The following is a 21,275-nucleotide window of genomic DNA, read 5'->3' as shown; positions in this document are numbered from 1 at the left end:
TTACTGTGACCCCAGAATTCCTTTCCCAGTTAGAATGCCTCTTTAGCCCCCTAAATGCTGACAGATCCTCCCAGGCTTCCTTGTCCCCTGCCTTATGTCATGAATCAGAACCCAGCAGGGAATGGGACCCAGGAACATAGAGCCACTGGTGCTGGGTCTTTGGGGACTCAAAGGGCTAAGGTCAAGCCCTGGTTTCTGGTCCTAGATCCCAAATCCTCCCTCAGCGCCATTCCTTTTCCTTTACTTCAAAGGCATATCCAGATTGCTACACAGTGGAGGGTCTGGCCACAGTACTGCTGAAGTCCCTAATGAAAAGACCCTTGGACCTTGAATTGGGAGAAACCTAGGGTAGAATTCTGCCTTCATCACTTGCTTATAAGTCATTTGACCCTAGGAAAACCATTTCTCTTCTCTGAGTTCAGTTTCTATCTTCCAGAAAAGGGGGTAATCAATATGGGCACTACCCATCTCACATAGTTGCTATAAGGAAAGTGCCTAGTAAACCTAACAGCAACAGAGAATTAGGAACCACTGAGGTTTCAGTGCATGTTTCATGCATTCAGGAACATAAAACATAGAAAATAAGAGAAAGTTGTCAAGCATTTGCTACTAATATTTAGACGAGACTACCTTCCCTGTGATCCTAGGAGATTGACTCTGAAGGGCTTCGTGAGAAGGAACGAGAGAAGGAACATGAGAAGGCACGAGAGAAGGCACAGTTGGTGTATGAGGTTACTGTGACCCCAGAATCCCTTTCCCAGTTAGAATGCCTCTTTAGCTCCCCAGATGCTGATATGTGTTCCCAGGCTTTCTTGTCTTCTTCCTTGTGTCTTGAAACTAAATCTGGCTGGAAGTGGGACCAGGCACATAGAGTTACTGCTGCTGGGTCTTTGGGGACCCAAAGGGCTCAGGTCAAGCTTGGGTTTCTGGTCCTTGTCCCCCTGAATTTTCCCTAAGTCCCTGTTCTCTTGTTACTACTTCAAAGGCATACCCAGAATGCTTCACAGTGGAGGGTGTGGCCACATTGCTACTGAAGGTCCTGGAACGATCCAACTATGAGGATGGTACCCAGGTTATGATGTTGCTTGTGAACATGATGCCCAACTTGGGAATTGATTTCCGAAAGAAGCTGCAACAATTGCTGTTGAAACTTCTCAACAAAGAGCCTCCTCCAAACCTTGTGGTATGGCCCCAGACCACCCTCCACCCCACCAAGTTCCAGACTTTGTATTCTAGCTAGGGAAGCCCTCCTCAGTGGACTTTAGTGACTTCCAACATATACCCATCCTTGAGTTGATAATATAGCCCTGACCTCATGATATGGCCTATTGTTGTGTGTTGTTTAGTTGTTTTGTCCAACTCTTGATGACCCCACTTGGGGTTTTCTTGGCAAAGATACTGTAGTGATTTCCTTCTTCAGCTCATTTTGTACAGATGAGGAAACTGAGGCAAACAGAGTTAAGTAACTTGCCCAAGGTCACACACCTAGTAAGTGTCTGAAGCCAAATTTGATCTCAGGACTTCCTGACTCCAAGCCCTGCACTCTTATCTACTGTGATACCTAACTGTCCCATAGTATATCCTATACAGTTTCTCTTTCCTGCCTACTTGAACTCCTGAAATAGCCCTGAAACTTCACCCATCCCAGAACTTCCCTCTCTTCACCTTCCAAACCTGAAACTCCAAAGCCCTGGAGAGTCCCCATCACTAACAACAAATTCCCCAAAACCTGGCACCTTCAAACCCTAGGATACACTTAGTCCCAAGGATGATAATCCCTAGGACCTCTCAAGCCCATGGACTGACCATGAAATGGCTGGGACAAACCTGTCTATGTTGACACTAACTCAACCCCAATCTTGGAGTCCCCAGGACAAGATAGAGAAGAAATTTGTGATGACAGCCCTGCAGGTGCTCATGGTTGTCTCCCTGGGTTCCCGGGATGTGGTCCTGGAACTTATGTCCTACTTTCTCTACTCACCACCTCGATGCAGGTAAGATACACCTGCCCACTCCCACCACAGAAGTGGGACCACCCCTGGTACAACGGTGAAAACCTCCTGGGACACAGATGAGATCCACCCCACACACACAGGTGTGATCTCTCCTGAGATATGAGAGAAATAAGTGAGAGCCACCACCCCCACAGGTAAGACACAAAAAGGCAAGAAATCCCCACACAAGTGGTCAAACCAACCCCTCCTTGCCTCACCCAAGCACAAGTGAGACACCACCGACCCCTGAGTACAAGTGAAACCACACAGTGAGACCCCACCCACCCCTCACCCAGTTAAACCTTCACTCAAACTCACACACAAGTAGAACACAAAGGTAAGTCCTTACAATTTAGTTCAATAAACATTTTAGTGCCTGTTCTGTATCAAGCACTGTGCTATGGGCTTGGCACACAAAGACAAAAATGGAAAACATCCCCTGCCTTCAAGCAGCTTACATCTTACTGGGGATACAGCATGTAAACAGATAACTATACACAGGATAATTTTGAGAAGGAGAAGGATGTTGAGAACACTGTCAAAAGGGGGAGGGGGGAAGAAAAGACTTCCTAAGGGATGTGCTTCATTAGCTAAGCTATGACAGAAGCTATGAAGGCAAAGGTGAGGAGGGTGTGGCATTCCCGATGTGGGATAGGGCAAAGGGGAGGAGCAGATTTAGAAACCAGAGACTGAATGCTGAGTACCAGGAGGCCAGTTTGGCTAAAATGTAGAGAGTGTATAAAACCAGTCTGGAAGGGCAGTTAGGAGCCAGACTAAAGGGCTCCGAGGACTAAGATGAGGTATTTGTATTTTATCCTAGAAGCCATAGGCAATGACAATTAACATTTACATAGTTTACAGAGCACTTTAAACATATTATTTCATTTGATACTCACATCAACCCTAAGAAACAGGGGCTATTATTAAGAGAGGTTTGACTTGCCCAGGGGTACACAACTCATAAACATCATCGAAGTCAGGCCTTCCTGTCTCCAAGTACAGCACTCTCTACACTATGACATCTGAAGCGTCTCAGACAAGGGAAGATCATGGTTAAAACTGTTTTGGGCAGATTATTTGGGGGATAACTGGAAGCAGGGAGTCTAATTAGGAGAACATTGTAATGTCCCATGTAACAGGTGATGGGGGCCTGAATTATAATGGTGGTTGGCTAAGTGAAGACAAAGGGACAGAGATGAGAGATGTGGAGTTAGAATGAATAAGACATGGTAAGTGACTGAATAAGGGATATGTGAGAGGAAGATGCTGAAGATGATTCCGAGGTGGTAAACTTGGAGGACTTGAAAAGACCCCAAGAAAAATAGGGAAATCTGGAGGAGCAAGAGATCCAAGGGATTGGGACTGTTTTGGGGTTTAATAAGTGCTTGCTGATTGATTATGGAGGGAAGATAATGAGTCTTGTTTTGGACATAATTGAGTTAGAGATATCGATGGGAGATTCAGCAGGCAGTAGATGATGAGGGAATAGAGTTTGAGAGATTAGGGTTATAGTCTAGTAGGTGAATCCAGCTACTTGTATACCCTTGACCAAAGAATGATACATCTCTATAGGGAAGGTCTCCCTCTTCAACTAAGCTTGCAGCTTCAGGAGAGAGGCACATGGAGTGGTGAGGGAGGAAGGGGACACCCACCTAGCCAGCCAAATCAACCCTGGTGATCAGTGGAATGACAGATAGACCTAGAAATCATCTATATAGGGTTAGACATGGAATTCATGATACTGAAGAGATTAACAAGAGAGAGGATCTAAAGAGAATAGAAGGTTCAGAACAGAGCCTTAACACAGTTAAAACCCTTACCCACCCACCCACACACACACACACACACACACACACACATGACACCTCCCACACACTTGAAATAACCTGTATCTAAAAAGATATGTAGAAAACAGAAGCAAGGAAAGGTTACAGACAGTGAATACAAAGGTAAGACATAATCCAATTAGAATCATATTAAAATAGACTAAGAAATTTTTAACTAAATGTCCATTCTCCTTGACTCAGAGATTCCACTGCTAGGCACATACTCCAAGGAGGATACAATAAAAAAAAAAGACTTCATGTACACCAAATATTTATAGTAGCAAAGAACTAAAAACAAAGTTGTTTCTGCCTATTGATTCGGGAATGACTAAATGAGTTGTAATGGGATATTATTGGGTTGTAAGAAACAATGCATGTGATGAGTTCAGAGAAACATGGGAAGACTTACATGAACTGATACAGAGTGAAGTTAGCAGAACAAGGAAAACAATATATACACAAGGACTGAAACAACGTAAATGGAAAGAACAACTAAAAAAGCAATTGCAACTAAATGCTATGAAATTATAATGTACAAGCTTGGCTCCAAAGAAAGGTATGATAGAAGAAACATGGCTCCTTCTTTGGAGAAGTAGGGATCAGATTTTTGCCATGTGTTGGTTAGTTTGGCTGAACTGTGGTGTTTTTTCTTTTTTTTTTCAATCCTTTATTATAAGGAATGGCTCTCTAGGAAAAAAGGGAGGAGGAACATCAAATGTAGGTGATCTTAAAATTAAAAGATATAAAATGATGAGAACAAAGACAATAAAATTAGTATCAGGAGTGCTAAAGCTCAGGATAAGCTGTGACTGGTGAGGAAAACTAAGGACAAGCTTTAAAAAGAGGGGGTTTTCAAATAGCTGTGTTGGTAAAGAGAGGCAGTTCAAAGGACTAAGAATGCAGCTTTTCATGGACATCATAGTAACCCCTGAAACAGAGAAGAGGCACAGAGCTGGTCAATGTTTATGTAACTTCTATTCCAAGGAATATACCAAGGAAAGTGATCTTTTGACTCCAAAGGAAAGAATAAAAACAGAGATCAGGGAGTTGATACTTAAGAGCAGTAAGGAGATAACAAAAGAATCCATAGATTACCCCAATGACTTCAGGTCACTGGGTCCAAATGAACATACAAGAGTACTTTGAAAGAATTGACAAGAGTGATTGCTGAGTTATTGTCAGTGATCTCTGAAAGATCATGGAGAATGGAAGAGTACCTCCAGGATTAGTGAAATGTCCTGATTTTCAAGAAAAGGGAAGGTAATGGAGTCTACAAACTATAGAACAATTTGAGCTTCACTTGAATTCCTGGTGAGAATTTGAGGGTGTATTATTAAGAGAATGGTTAGTGAACTTCTGAAAAGGAAGCAATGGTCAAAAAGAGGCAGCATAAGAACATGTCTTTCCAGGCTAACATAATTTTCCTTTTTTGGCAGGGTTACTGAAATATTAGAGGGATAACTGTAGATATAGTTTACTTAGATTTTAACAAGCATTTATTAAGCACCTACTATGTACCAGGTGATTTTAAAATATCTCATTTGATTCTCACAACAGCCTTGTTCCCATTTTACAGTTGAGGAAACTGTGGCAGACAGAGGCCAAATGACTTGCCCAAGGTCATCCAGCTATTAAGTGTTAGAGGGCAGATTTGACCTCAGGTCTTTCTGACTCCAGACCCACTGCTCTATCCAGTGGGCTACCTCACTGCCTCATTAGAGGCCTTCAAGCTGAAGCTGAATTAACACTATTGGGTATCTTATAGATAAGATTCTTTCCCTGGTCTGAGTTGGACTGGATGGACACTGAGGAACCTTCCAACTTGGAAATTCTCTTAATTTTGTGTGAGACACACAGGTAACATCTGCATACATATGTAAAGTCACATACACAGGTAAGATCTGCTCACAAGGGAGAATAGTAAAGACATCCATACACAGAGATAAGACTGTACACATAGGTGACCCCTACACACACACACAAGTGAGGCCTCACCTTCAGGTAAAAAACCCATCCATGGAAGTGGACTACACACACACACACACACACACACACAAACTGGTCAAACCTCACACATTTAGACAAGACTCCTACACACAGGTAACAGTCACATACTCATACATAGTTGAGACCATATACACATAGGTGAGACTATATACACTTAGGTGAGATCATACATTCAGGTGAGACCACACACTCAGGTGAGAAGACACCCTCACACACCACATGTACACACAGAGGTGAGACCATGTACATACACATATACCAACACCAGTGAGACCCTCACACATGGGTGAGACATACTCTATTGTATACCTACAGGTGATATTCCCTCTTCCTCAACTCTGTTCTCCCCCCAACTCCCTAGACCTACACTGAAGAAACTACTAGAAGAGTTGGGCCTGAAGGACCCCCATAATTTCCTGTTCAAGGAAATGGTGACCTGGGCAGAAGGGAAAGATTTAACTAACAAGGCAGCCCTGAGAGGGCGCTGTGGACAAAAACTGGAATGGATGATTAAAAACCTTAAGGTTAGTCAGGGAGGGAAGGAGAAAGGGAAGGACCAAGGGTGCTGGGGGGAGGAAGGGAGTGGTGGGAGTTGGGAGGGGTGATTTTTCAAAAAATTTTAATATTTTATTTTTCCCAATTACATGTAAAAACAATTTTAAAACTTCATTTTTTACAATTTTGAGTCCCAAAGTCTCTTCACTCTCCCTCCCCTCTCCCATCATTAGAAGGCAAGCAATTTGATAAAAGTTATTCATATACAGTAATGCAAAACATATTTCCATATTAGTCATGTTGTGAAAAGAAACATAGACAAAAAAATAAAGAAAAAAAACCTCAGTGTGCTTCAATCTGCATTCAGATTCCATCAGTTATTCATCCTAGGTCCTTCAGAATTATCTTGGTTCTTTGTATTGCTGGGAATAATTAAGTTATTAACAGTCGATCATTGTACAATATTGCTATTACTGTGTACAATTTCTCCTGGTTCTGCTCATTTCACTTTGTATCAGTTCATGTAAGTCTTTCCAGATTTTTCTGAAAGCATCCTGTTTATCATTTTTATAACACAATAGCATTCCATCACAATCATACACCACAACTTGTTCAGTCATTCCCAATTGATGGGCATGAAGGATACTTTTTGGAAAGAAGTGGGGAAGGTCTGTGAGCAGTTCCAGCCCTTCTGACCTGCCACCCTCTCTCTAGACCCACCTGAAACAGAATCTCCTACTGCCTACTTGGGAGGAGGAGGAGGATGAGGAGGTAAATGAGAAATGGCATGAATGTATCACTCCCTCCTCAGCCTCCTGCCACTAACTACCCCTTCCTTATCAGAGAACATGCCCCACTCTGGTTCACCCCTCCCCATCTCCCTTCTTTTACCTCTAATCCCCACTACTCCTTTGCTCCTGGTTTCTCACAATATCTTGCTTTCTTGCTTTAGGTCCTAATTCTCCATCTCCTTATCCCTTTCCCTCCAATCCTTTCTTTTTTCTTCATCTAACCTTCTTCTTGTGCTCATAACCCCAATGTCTCCTCTCATTTGCTCCCCAGCTCCACAATTTCCTTAATTCCCTGTCCCTGTGCTCCCAATATTCCCTTCTCTCTACCTTTGTGCAACAATTCCTTAGCCTCCTTCTCCATTACTTCTAGTCTATTTCCTTACCACTAATCCCCTGCTCCCTCTTCCAACTATACCCTCATTTCCAATCCTCCTGCCTGTTGATTCCAATCACTATCCTCCTGACTCCATGCCCCCTATTCTCTCATCACCTTGCCATGTCCCCAATCCCTCAGTATCTCCACTATGTCCTCTCTATTCCCATTCCATTCATACCCCTACCCTTCTACCACTGAGATCTTTACCCCTTACTCCTAGGCCCCCATATAAAATTTCCCAGCCCCTAGGCCTCCATTTTTTTCATCCAGTCAGCTCCATACCCTCAATCTCCCATACCCCTGAACCCTTATCACTATTATCCCTACCCCTGCCTCTATACCCTGAATCCCTCTCTCCCAATCTTTGTGTCCTTAATCCTTAGCTTCTATCTCTAGCTTCTATCCCTCCATCCCATTCCCCTGTACTACCAATTGACCATGTTCCATACCCCCAACTCCAAGTTTGCTTGCCCCCATGCCCTCGTCTTCCCAAATCCCTACCCTTAATGCCTTCAGTCCCTGACCACTAGATCCTATGCTCTGAATCCTTCCATTCCCATGTCTCTCTGCCTCCAAGATACCATGCTCCAATTCCAGTGTCTCCACTGGCCTCATTCCCTTGTCCCAAAACCCAACACCCCTGTCTCCCTGCCCTTGTGTCCCAAATGGTACCATTCTCTTTCCCCATGCACTTAATATTGAATCTACCAGTTCCTGATTTTTCACCATTCCTCTTCCCCACCCTTGTGTCTCCACTATCCCCAATCCCCCGGTGTCTCCACAGCCACCAATCCCTAAACCTTCCAACTCTTTATCTCCTGTATGCAAAGGTCCTTCCCTCATGTCCCCATTCCCCACCCATCTGCCTGTCTCTGTTATTCCTAATCCCCCTCCCCCAGTCTCCAAAACCTTTATTTACACAATACCCTTATAAACATGCCATGTACCCCAAACCTCTTTACCCCTTATCTTCTGGCCCCCAATGTTCAATTTCCCTGTCCCTGAACCCCCAGTGTTACTCTTCCCATGCTTCCATCCACCTAATCCTCCATTCTCCTCTTCTTAATCTCTATATCCCAAATCCCCTATGTCCCTGTCCTCAATCTGTTCCCCAGTTCCTATGTCCCTATTACCTCATCTCCCCATCTCCCTTCCCCTGTTTCTCCACTGTCCCCATTCCTCCAGTGTCTTTACTACCTCCACACCTTTAATCTCCTGTCTCGCTGATCTTTGCCCTCAGTCCCCAGTCCTCAAATTCTTGCCTCCCAAACCCCCTTCCCACTCCTATGCCCATATTATGCCACACAGCTGTTTCCATCCCAGTTCAAAATTTCTCATAACCTTTGCCTATGGGTTTCATCTGTCCCCTGCTTCTATTCCCCTCAAATCCTCCAGTCCCCTGCCCCCCAAATTCTCAATTCCCCACCTTACCCAGACCACCAATTTTAAGCTAACTACTTTTGTGCCCTCAGTGTCACTCTCCCTGTTCCTCAATCCCATTTCTACTTTCCCTATTCCCCTAATCCCCTATCCCAGTCCCTTCAATCCCCCTGCCCCTAATTTCCTTTCCCCATGTATCCTCATGCCCCTTCCCTCTCCCAAATCCCCAATTACTCTGACTCCATATTCCCAGCATCCCTTTGCCCGGCCTCTGTAGCTTCTCTTTAGTGTCCTGCCCCCAAGTTCTCCATGCTCCGTTTTTCATCCTCTCTATTCCCCACTCTGCTGCCTTGCTATCTCTCTGCCTTCTCTGTCCCCCTGGGCTCTTTCTCCTTTCCTCCCTGGAACAGATGTGCTCTCTTCCACTTGCAGTGCTTACCTTTTCCCTCCACAGATTTCTGTCAGGCCCCAGGAGCATCGAAGATCGGAAGGCCTCTCTGTGGTCTCGCCAGCAACGAAGACTGAATCCCTCCACCTCCAGTCCCCCCAACCTCCCACCCCCACTCCCTCTGCAAAGCATAGGGCCATTTCCCGATTCAAACCCAAGCAATCCCCCAAGTCTTCTCCCAAGCAGTCCCCCAAGGTTTCCCCCAAGCCTTCCCCCAGGCGGCTTTCCCCCAAGCCTTCCCCCAGGCGGCTTTCCCCCAAGCTTCCTCCCAAGCCTTCTCCCAAGCCTTCCCCCAAGTTTCCCCCCAAGCTCTATCCTGATTTACCCACCACAACGCCCACCTCCCTCTCTCCTCCTTCTGGACGCAGCCCCAGTGAGACAGTCTTCACTCCTGAAATCCCAAGGCCTCCAGGATCTAGGGCTTTCCCACTGCCTTTCTTTAGATTTATTTCTTTTAGCCAGATCTCTCCCCTGCGAAGGGCGATATCTGAGCCCCACCGGGACCAAATCATTGAAAAACCGCTTGCCCGCCACTCGGCTCCAGCCTCGTTAGCCGCTGCCTGGCTGCCGTTTCTAGAATACGAATACCAGACGGTGGAGCCCTCAATCTCTGCACCTCCGTCTCCACAGGAGATTGAGATTGAGGTCACACCCATTGATGCTCTCAACTTCTTCTGCGAGCAGCAGCTCCAAGCGAAAAATGAGCGTATCAAAAGGCGAAGAGCGCTGCGCCAAGCTCCGCCCAACACCATTGTCATGCAGCCTCGAGGAATCACGTTATCCACCTACCAGTGAGCAAGCACCCTGGCTCCTTCTGCCATCCTCCCATAGAGGCGGGGAATCAGAAAGCTGTGGGCTATTGGGAGGGGTGCGGGGGGGGGGGGGTGCGGGGGGAATCTGAGGAATTACATAGCATCTCTAACCTCCCAACCTAGACAGGAATCCCACTAGAGCACCTCTGACAGATACAGCCTCACCTTCTACATCCCCTCACACACTCCTCTCCAGCGACAAGGAACTCCCCATCTGATCAGGCAATCCTTACATTTGGGGAAGGGATGGGACCAAGGGCTTATTAAGCACCTACTATGTGCTGAGCTCTGTGCTAAGTGTTTTACAAATACCTCATTTGATCTTCACCACAAGCCCAGGAGGTAGGCGCTGTTATTGTTACCATTTTCCAATTGAGAAAACTGATGGAGAAGTTAAGTGAGTTGCCCAGGGTCACACAACTAATCAGGATTTGAACTTAGGTCTTCCTGATTCCTAGCCCTATATGCCCCACCTATGTGCCTAGAGCTGTTTGGACGACTCTAATTGTGTTAGGAAGCTTTTCTCCACATCAATCTGAAATGTCATTCCCTATAACTTTCACCCATTGCTCCTGTTTCTACTCTCTGGTCAAGAAAAAACACTTTCCATCCAACAGGCTGTCAAATACTTAGAGTGAATACATGCCCCCTAGGTGTTCTCTTCTCCAAGGTAAAGGAAACACTGTTACCTCTGTCCAGGGACAGATGGAGTCCCACAGGGCCAGTATTTGTATCACCTTGAGGGACCAAGTGGCTCCATGGTGGCATAGGCCACTAAGTCAAGTCAAATCAGCAAGGATTTATCATTTATGATGTTCCAGCTACTGTGCTAAGTGCTGCAGATACAAATAACAGCTAATGATAATAGTTGGCATTCACAGAGCCTTTAAGGTTTGCCAAGCACTTTACAAGTATTATCTCATTTAAACCTCACAACAACTCTGCAAGGTAGGTACTATTATTAACCCCCTTTTACAACTGAGAAAACTTAGGCAGACAGAGGTAAAGTGTCTCACCCAGAGTCACACAGTAAGTATCTGAGAATGGATTTGAACTCGGGTCTTCCTGACTCTAGGTCCAGTACTCTATCCTGGACTTCACTGCCTAAAGAAAGGTAAAAATAGTCCTTACTTTCAAGAAATTTGGATTCTAATTGGAGGACTAACATGTAAATGACTAGATACGTGCAAGATATATACAGAGTAGAAGGTAATCTCAGAAGGGAAGGTACCAACAGTTAGAGGGGCTGGCAGAAGATGGAATTTAAGTTGAGTATTAAAAGAAGCCAGAGAAACCAAGAGGCTGAGGTGATGGGGCAGAGCCTTCCAGGCATAGAAGATGACCAATATAAAGTCATAGAGGTTGGAGAGAGAGAGTGTCAGGTTTAAGGAGCATTAAGCAGTCCAGTGTAGCTGGATTGTAGAATGTATGAAGGAGAGTCAAAAACATGTAAGAAAGACTGGAAAGGTAGGAAAGGGCGAGGCAATGAAGAGTTTTATATTTGAACCTGGAGGTAAGTGGGAGCCGCTACTGGAGCTCATTGAGAAGTGGGCTGGTGCTTTAGGAAAATCACCTTGGCAGCTGACTGGTGGTAATTTGAGTGGGGGTGGGGGGAGACAAAGCAGAGAGAAAAGTTGGAAGGCTATTGCAGTAGTCTAGACAATTGGTGATAAGGTTCTGCACTATTGTAATTGTGTGAATGGAGATAAGGAGATACATATACACACAGACATATATGTATATACACATAAACATATATGTACCATATATACACACACATAAGATTTGGCAGTTGTTTGGGTGTGTGGCTTCCGTGAGATCTCTGAGGTAAAACCTACCTGTCAGCACTTTCATTCCAGCCCACTAGAATGCAACATGTTGCCCACTATGGCAACATTTCAAGGGTGAGTGTGGTGGCAATTGATCTCCACATTGACATTACTTCCCGGCCAAAAGTTTTCTACTCCTTTCAAAATCATTTAGAGGTACCCTAGAATTCTACAAATATGCATCCTAAACTTCATGATCTTCCATTTGGTCTATGGTTGGCACTTGTAAATAAGGGATTGTAGATTTTTTTTTGTATATGATGTATATGTAGCTTGGGTGTGCTTTGCTTTGGGAAATTTCATATTTTTTATAAGAACACCTTAGAAGCTGAATTTTTAAAGTGACTTCTTCTGCAACATCATAAGTTAGCCTGATCACAGCTTAAAATGGTCCTAACTCCTTTGTGATTTGACCTTTCTGTACCTAGACCTGAGCTGGTTAATGGTTTCATGATCATGACGACAATCCACATCTTCAGAGGTATAAGCCTACATTCCCAAATCTGAACTTACTGGGCACCCTGGCCAACAAGAAGTTCCAAGTTCTGTATATTGTCTTGATGCCTAAGGGATCCACATAACTGAAGTCCTATTGAGAAAGTTTCTGAGTTCTGCCCTCCCTTCCAATTTGACCTGGGATCTTCCTCAAATGCAGGCCAGGGGTCTTATGTGAGAGATATTGTGTTAATGACAAGCTTCGGCAGTTGATTGTATATGAGGGGTCAATTAGAGTGACAAGTTGAAGATTACACTGAGGTGGTGAATCTGGGTGAGTTGGAGGAAGTAATAGTTTAGAGCAATTGGGAAGAAGGATTTGGGTTTTGGGGATGGGGGAGAGAATGGGTTCTGTTTTGGACATGTCAACTTTGAGGTGCCTACAGAACATCTAGTCCAAAATATATCTGAATAGGAGTGCTCTCTAAAGCAAGTCCCAACAAAAGTCATCCAGCCTCCAGTGGAGCATCTTCAGTGATGGGAAGCTCATTCCCTATCAAAACAACCCATTTTTTAAAATGTTAATTTAATTCTAATTTTTAGGTAGCTATACTTTTTTTAATTGAAGTTTTTTTTTTCTTTTTGGGCGGCAATTGGGGTTGTGACTTGCCCAGGGTCACACAGCTAGTTTTTGTGTTAAGTGTCTGAGGCAGGATTTGAACTACTCCTGGCTCCAGGACCAGTGCTCTATTCACTGCGCCACCTAGCCACCCCAGCTATACTTGTTAAAATGTTTTTTTCTTACATTGAACTAAAATCTGCCTTTCTATGTCTTCTGCCCATTCTTCCTAGTTCTGTCAAACAAAGCAAGTCTAATCTCTCCTCCTTCTGGACCTACAATGCCACTCTGACCTCCTCTTTTATCCATCTGGTTCCTTTGGGACAAGGCCTTCTTTACATTATCATATTCTAGTCTTTAGCTGCATCTGCATATCCCAGTGATTCCCATATATCAGCCTCTCTTGTAGCATACCCTCTGGGCTCTCTCTTCTAACTTGCACTGTTTGGGTTACCAGTGGTTGCTTACTTCTCATTTCAGAACTCTGAAGATAATGTGGAGAGGTTGTGACTTCTAATACTATCACTCACAAGTTTCCATCTGGTGTGCTTGCTCTCCCCCAATATAATGATAATAGTTGGCTGGTTGTTGTTCTTCATTCTTGAAGAAGACCAACATAACACCACTATCTTAGAGTCAAGGTACGGTGTCCATCTGGGCCTGATCAGACCAATATGAGCTTGGAAGTCTGTACCACAGGTCAGGCACAGATAATCCAAATCAACATTTTGATTGGCAACGTCTTGAAATTTGTATTATCTCACATTTCTTTTGAACTACTGCAATTCTGCTTTGCTCAAAGAGCACAATTCTATTTTTGATGTGGGTATGCCATGATGGGATGTCCTTTGCCAGTGTCTCCCACATCGTGGTATTAATGATAACAATGGTTCAATGAACCATTATCAATGGTGGGCAAGAGGGTTTGGGGGAGCTTAGAAGTATAATAGATACCTTAGGTTTTCCCATGTCTTCCCCTTTCTTCCTACATTTTCTGGGCACGCTAAATAATAATCTGTCTTCCCTTCGGCAAGCCACACAATGTTTCCTGTACTTGCTACTGTAAGATTTGTGGGTACCCATTTATGACCCTCTGGGTGTCTACACCAAACTTTACCACCTTATTCGTATAGATATATATCATATATCTATGTTATATATCTATACCTATATTCTATAGCACATACTCTCCTTCAAATAGGTGGAGGAGGCAATCAAATAGAACCTTTCTGTGACCTTACTGGGGAAGACCTCTGTGTGTGGCACAGGGAAAATGGAGAGTAATGTGGTTACTTGAGAAAGCTGTCTTCTTCCTTCCCCAAGGGAAGGTGAGGGCCAGATACCTTTGTGATCCTTTGTTCTTGCTCCCTTTCCTGGGTAAAGGCAGCACAAAATAAGGTTCCATTGTCAGGAGAGATATAATTTGGATATCCACATCTCCAGCAGAGGTCAGTCTTGAGGGATGCAACAATAACTTTTGCTTGTCCTTATGAGAGGAAGTCAGTACACTGGAGGTGGGGTATCTCTGGTCATAGGACTTCAAACAGGCTTCCTGTCTTTTGATCTCTACTAGAGCAAGCTAGGAGCTGCTTTTCAAAAGGTGTATAGTTTGGCATACCTCCTGTTCGCCTGCAAATCCAGAATCCCTGGGACCTTCATATGCCGCATGGTCTCCAATCAACCATGTCATTGATGACTGACACTTATAATTCAGGGTAGTCCTGGGCATGAACACATCCCAGGGGCAGGACTTGTCCGGGTATGTTGCTATTCAGATCCTTAGAGAAAGAGTGCTTGCTTGACTGCAGTAGACACTGGAGCAAAGGGCCAATGAGAGAAAGGTGCTGCTGCCAGAAACCAAATATCCCTATAAATTTGGGAATCTTTTTTTTTTTTTTTTTACCCCCTGGGGGGAGGTTATAAACTGTTCTTTACCGGCTGCGAGGTATGTGCCACTCAGCTCCATTGAGCCCTCTCGCCGGTCCTGCTTGGCAGAATTGTTAGATTTTTATCAGAGTCAATAGCCCTGCAAAGCTCAGCCCAGCCACCCGCTTTCAAAGATTTTAAGAAATCCGTCTTTACTTCCTCTCTTGTTCCAACTGGACAATCAACGTAATGTCATCTATGTAACGCAAGGCTGTAATTCCAAGAATGTAGAAGTCCTCGGACACCATCCACTCTACACGCAGCCGTTGAAGAATAGGACCGAGAAGGTATACTGCCTTTCTCCTCCCCATCCCCGCCCCAACCGCCCCCAAATGAAGGCAAATTGATCCCAGTCCTCTGAGAGCACAGAAAAGAATGCTTTTGCAGAGAAGATATCTCCAGGGGGAGGAGTCCTTCGACCTGGACCCCTTCCCCTATCCAAAGTTGTCTTTGAAGTGAGTCAAGTCGGGTTCTGTCTTGTCTTGGAAGATTCAAGGGCGCAGTGAGGAGGAGGGGGTGCCCCCCAAACACACCTGAGTCTCGGAAATTGGCAGTCCCCAGGGATTTCAAATGCTCTTGCCCAGAACACTCTTCTGCCCTTTTCTGATGTTTATGCTATATAAGATTGGGTTTGGGATCCCATCTGTATTTTATCGAGGAATTCTTTGATCTAATAATTGCCACGAGAAAATAGACTGCCTAGAAAGGGCTTCAGGAGGGGAGTACAAAGAGCTTGAGGTTTTCCCCTCCCCTTCTGGGGTGGGTTTTTTCGCTCTCCCCTCTTTCTTCCCTGATCCCGCTGCCCTCCAGCATCTCAGCTTGCTTTCTGTGACTTCTGGCAAAAAAATATTCCCAATGTACTGATAAGGTATTGCTCCCGGCTATACCATTAGGGGATAAGGACCATTGTCAGTGAAGCGCCGTCTTTGGGCAGGTCCGGAGGAGGGCAGTCTGACCTATAGCCATGACAGAGTAACATAGGCTCAATGTAGCTTGTTAACTGTCTCCGAGGGAGTTGGCTGCTTAAAGGGGACTGACTGGCCATGGGAAATACTTGGTCTCCTCAGAATCCCACAGACGTTGGGCGAGGTCTGACCATTCCCCATCAATCCGAGGATGGCCATGGTATTTGAAAGGAGGTCTACTGAAAATCCTCCTCTTACCCTGGTCCCTCCCACAAAGCTAGGAACTCTTGTGTAACCAAGGGGACAACGGTGAGTTCCACCCTCGTTCATTAACCATTATCCTGTTGTACTTTCTGCCTTATGTGGTCTCTTTTCAGTTCCATTCTTAGTACTCTCTCTTTGGGTTACTACTGGTTTGAGAGCAGCGGTTGGTATTTCTCTGAGGACTTCTCTGCTCCATAATAGTGACCAATAACCATTTCTCCCTTGTGTGGAACCCATGTCTTATGATCCTTTTAGGTCTTGGGGGAGTAATTTCCTCCACTACTAAGCCCCCTTGATAGGGAGCACTTCCCCAGGAGCCCTGCCACCTCTTTCCATGGGGATTCTTCCCAACCCTTGGGGATCCCCATTGCCTTCCTGATCCAGAGAGACAAGATTACAACCCTTATCCCAATAGAACTTCTGACACCAATTGTGAGGAGATCGTGGGTGAGGTACTAAGAAGGAATACAAACAAACGATCACAGGTCAGGTAGCTGATTACTCACAGACATGCAAGCCTTCAGCTCCCCAGGCCTCCAGTCTCATGGGCAAACACAGGCCCAGTGTTGGGCATATGGTGGGATTTGTAATCTGGTCTAGGTTTCAGATCTCTGTGTCTCTGTCCTTATGTTTGATTGTTATTACTAGATATATTCACAGGGACCAAAGGGTAGGAGAACCTTAGGGGCAGTCAATGAGTGGAGAGCCTGGACTTTGATGCTCCCCTTTCCCCACTTTGTTGATCATAAAAGTATTGTGATTTAGAAAAGTTTGCCAACCTAGAATACCTGGATTAGGTGAAGTTTTCTAAACTGATTGTGCTCAGTACAGCCTTGCATTTCTTGCCTAAATGTAGCTGACTGAACTAGTACTGGGCACAGTGGACTTTCCCAGTAGGTAGGTAGGTCAGTCAGTATTCAAACATGAAGTCACTTCTGTCAGCTAGAGCCTAACAATAAGCCAGTCTTCACAGACACTCATTCACCTAAGATAAAGAATACACAAAAACAAACAGGCACCATGTATTTAGGGCCACACGGCAGTAAGGCAGGAGATAGAGCAACCTGCTCTACGCTTTCCATCAAAGTGGTTCACAGCAAACCTCAAGAGCTTCCAGGGAAGACAGCAAGAGATTGTCTCCTCTGCCAGTCAGAAAGTTCTTTGTCACCACATAATATAAGTCCCTCAGTTGCTTATGGCTGAAAGAAGGTTCCCCAAGCCTCCGCATGGTAGGTCAAAACCAGGCAGTGAATATTGCCCATTCTCTGTATATATAACACATTCAAGCATGCTTTTAAGGGCTGCACTTTCATGGGTCAATCTTTCCATTGTACAATATGTTCCTTTATCACCTATACTTTGAGCACTGATGCACAGATGTACAAATCCTGATTAGTTACCCTGATGAGAGAATTCCTTGTTCTTCCCATGACACTGAGAGGAAGTATGGCAGAGTAGAAAGAGTCCTGGATTTGGAGTCATTGAGTCTAGGTTGGAATCCTGTTCTACCACTGTGTGACCATGGGTAAGATACTTCCTCTCTCTGAGCTTCAGTCTCCTCATGTGGCAAGTGAGGGGACTGGACTAAATGATTTTCAAAAGTGAATTTTTATGGATAGCTTTTGGTTTTTACATCACCTAGAATCCCTTCTATTTCCTTCCCTAACTCCCAGTCACCCTTTATGACAGAATTTAAAAAAAAAACACACAAATTAAAAAGGAAGTTAATTGAAAAATTAATTGAATGTATCAAAACACTGAAAAAATCTAACAAAAATCTAGGGTGGGTGAAGGTACAATGGGTTCCATATTCATGCACCTTCACCTTTATATAAAGGAATAGGGGAGATGTATCTTCTCCCTCTCTTCTTTGAGGCTGTTTAGTTCTTTGCAATTTTGCCACACATTTTTTATCATTTTTGTGGTGGTTATTCTTTCTATTTACCTTAAGCTAAATGAATTCTAAGAATTTTCCCAGCGCAAAATTCTAAACCCAATGTGCCTAATATCCTGCAGGGTCAGAAGTGTATAATCCTCACCTTTAAATTTAAGTTTTCTCTCTCCCTGGGCAACTGAAGGGTGAGAGCTGAGAAAACAGAATAAAAGAAAAAGGAGGAGGTGTGAGAGTAGAAGGGACAGGACTATAGGAGGTGGTTTTAGGGCAAAGGGAGGGGTCTATTGGAGAAAAGGCATTAGTAAAGGAGTTGGACCTGCAGAAGAGGATAGAGCTTCAAAGAAGGGGTAGGGCTAGGTAACCAGTAAGACTGGCAATGGGGCAGTCTATGAAAGAGATGGTACTATGGGACGTGTGAGGACTGGATCAGACTCACCTGGGCTTCCATTTCCATCAGATCCACTCGTGGCCGAAAGATCCTGCGGCTTCAGGAGCGTGGAGGTTCCCTGACAGCCTTGGATGGTGAGTGGAGGGTGGGTTTGGGGGGTGGAGGGTGGAGTGGGGCAGGTAAAGGGCATGGGTACCTGGGATTCACCTCCCTTACCTGTCTTTTCTCTCCCACCTTATCCCCTAGCCCTGACAAGTAATCCTGACCAAGTAATCTATCCAACCTTGACCCCACCCCAGTCCTTCTCCCCTGGGCCTGACCCTCTCCAACCCTGTCTCCTGGCACCCTTGGCATATTCCTTCCTTTACCCCATGATTTGAATCTCCTAGTTCCTCTAGTTCCTGGATCTCCTTCCCAGACCCCCAGATCCTCTTTCTCTTCATCAATCTTCCTCCCCTTTACTATTTGATTTTTTCCCTAGCTGCTGGGGTGACAAATTTCCAGAGGGCCCGATATCGTATGGGTACCATTTCTCATTCAATGAAGCTCCCCCTACCCCGAGTGGAACCAATTCCCTTCCCGCCAGCCTGGCCAACTCCATCTCGTCCGCTACCTCCCTTGATCCTGGAGGACTCCTTGCAGCGCTATTTCCTACCCAAACTTGCCCAACCGGAGAACTATCACTGAGCCCATCTGGGCCTCTGACTGCCCCCACCCCTACCCCCAACCCAACCACAGATCGGTCCCTGGCCAGACCCAGCTCAATCTGGCCACTCAGAGGGACCCTGATTATGGATAGATGTAGTTACCGACTAGCCTATTCTGGCCTAGCCATAGACAGAACCTCAAGCCACAGCCAGCCAGGTCACAAAAGACATGTTATAGGCATGGGTAAATACAACTGACAATGGAATAAAGAGAGGATGTTTTACCTGACACAGATCCACTGAGACACTGACTTCAACTCTACCTTGTAATTGACCAGGACTAGGTAGTATCCTGGGAACAAAGCCAGCAGCCTGAAGGTTGGGATGGGGGTAGGGGAAGGAATTGGACCTCAGAGAACTGTGCCTAGAGGGGATAGAGATATCTAACCCATAGCCAATTCTGCATACATTATTTGAGTGTCTTGATGTTGGCACCACAGATGAAACAGAGGTGTCAGACATGATCAAAGATTCAGATTTGAAAGGGACCTTAAAAGAAAACTAAGGTCCCAGAAGGAAATTTGCCACCCTAGAAAGGAAGTGACTTGCCCAAGGTTCTGAAAGGATCAGAGGCAGGACTAGACACTTGGCATCCTGGCCCCAAATGCAGAGCTTTTTCTAACACACCACATTGTAAATCATCTGAACACAGAATTACAAAATCTCAGAATTGTGCGGGACCCCAGAGGCCACCTAGACCAGTTCATGACTGAGCAAGAATTTTCCCCATATAATGCCTGACCATGAGTCATCCAGCCTCTGTTCGAAAGCTTCCTACCACCTCCATACTATCTCATTTTACTTTGGGTCCATTATCCTTAGAAAGGTTTTTCCTTACGTCAAGCCTAAATTTATCTCTTCATGACTTTCTGTATTCTGGGACTAAACAGAAAAAGTCTAATCCTTCTTCTGATATGATAGCTCTTCATATACTCCAGAGCTACTTAAAACTTCTCTTTTTAAGACTAACCATCCCCAGTTCTTTCAACTGATCTTTACAATTCTGAAAAGTATACGGAGCAATATTTTTGTCTTGGGTGTCATTCAAACAAGTCTACCTATGAGGTCAAAATTGCCTCCTCTGAAAGGATATCTTGTTTATCTGACTAGTAATTCACATTTAGTGCATTTAAGTATAGCTCTACATTCACTCTCCCACAACAAGGCTGGCTACACCTCTCCTTCAGGGTTCCAACTTGAACCCCCCATTCTGGTGTTCCTTTGCCACCCCCCCATTCACCTATAGAAAGAAGTACAAACATTTCTTACCATATCAGTCATAGAGATGGTGGGTATAAACTTAATGCAGCTTCTACTTAGCACTTACTCTATCAAGTTAACGTACAAATGTAGCATAGCCGTTAGATGAGTTAAAATCTCAACTACCTCTGAGATGGGTCCCTAAATGCTGGACTGGCTGGTCAAAAGAAAATTCATCTTGGACTCTAGTCCCAGACCTCCGAGTGGTTCATTCTCTTAACCTTTGGAAACTTGCAAGGTTGTAACCATCTCCAATATCCTTCACTTAAAGCAGAGCCATGGGTTCCCAGGCCATATTGTGGCTTGATGGGGATATAAAGTCCCATGGTCTCTCTCCCCACCAAAACTGTAGTCTTTGTCTTTTCACTTGAGCATTCTAGGCAGGAAAAAGCCAGACCAAACAAGAGACAGACCTTGGCTGACTGATACCTTTTGAATGCACCCCAGTTCCAGCTAAGCAGTCTAGAAAACTACAACCAGTTATAGAGTGAGAATGCTTCAAATTGGGGAGCAAAGTACTTCTATTATGCATCACTGTGGTCTCCTGGAATCAGCTTCCCCAGCCTCTTTCACTTAGGGAATCATGTCAGTCCCCTGTTACATATTTTTAGAAATGCCAACTTGGAAAAGCAAAAACAAAATTGACACCGACAATCTGATATCAAAAGACATTTAATAAAGAGAAATCTAGAATAAGTGAACACTTCTGGTCAGATGTGGACCCTGTCCTTCTTGTGGAAGGAGGAGGTCCTGGATACAAAAGCCAAGCAAGTGTTATACATTAGTCTGGTGCAGACACTCCCTTCAGAGGACTGACTGGTTTTTTCTCTTCTGGGTGCACCTCCCAATGATCATATATTATTACTAATGAGGTTCTAATTCTGCTAGATAATATACATAATACATGAGATTATTAAGC

General features: G+C 44.7%; 1 protein-coding gene across 1 annotated transcript in view; it reads left to right on the top strand.

The window, feature by feature from the left end:
- The window catches only part of WDR97 (WD repeat domain 97), a 71,462-nt gene extending 52,386 nt beyond the window's left edge, over positions 1–19,076 (top strand). Inside the window, 9 exon segments of the mRNA XM_069096980.1 lie at positions 986–1,183; positions 1,873–1,994; positions 6,189–6,351; positions 7,037–7,085; positions 9,322–9,662; positions 9,664–9,748; positions 9,862–10,108; positions 18,459–18,523; positions 18,871–19,076. Coding sequence (XP_068953081.1) covers positions 986–1,183; positions 1,873–1,994; positions 6,189–6,351; positions 7,037–7,085; positions 9,322–9,662; positions 9,664–9,748; positions 9,862–10,108; positions 18,459–18,523; positions 18,871–19,076 — 1,476 coding nt within the window.
- The last annotated feature ends 2,199 nt before the right edge of the window (positions 19,077–21,275 follow it).

Source organism: Petaurus breviceps, unplaced genomic scaffold (assembly GCF_028583685.1).
Source record: "Petaurus breviceps papuanus isolate PSGF00001 unplaced genomic scaffold, PetGlider_PUasm1.0 350, whole genome shotgun sequence".
In the NCBI taxonomy this organism is placed as follows: domain Eukaryota; kingdom Metazoa; phylum Chordata; class Mammalia; order Diprotodontia; family Petauridae; genus Petaurus; species Petaurus breviceps.
The sequence above is the reverse complement of the archived record's forward strand: the minus strand, read 5'-3'. Positions and strand labels throughout refer to the sequence as shown.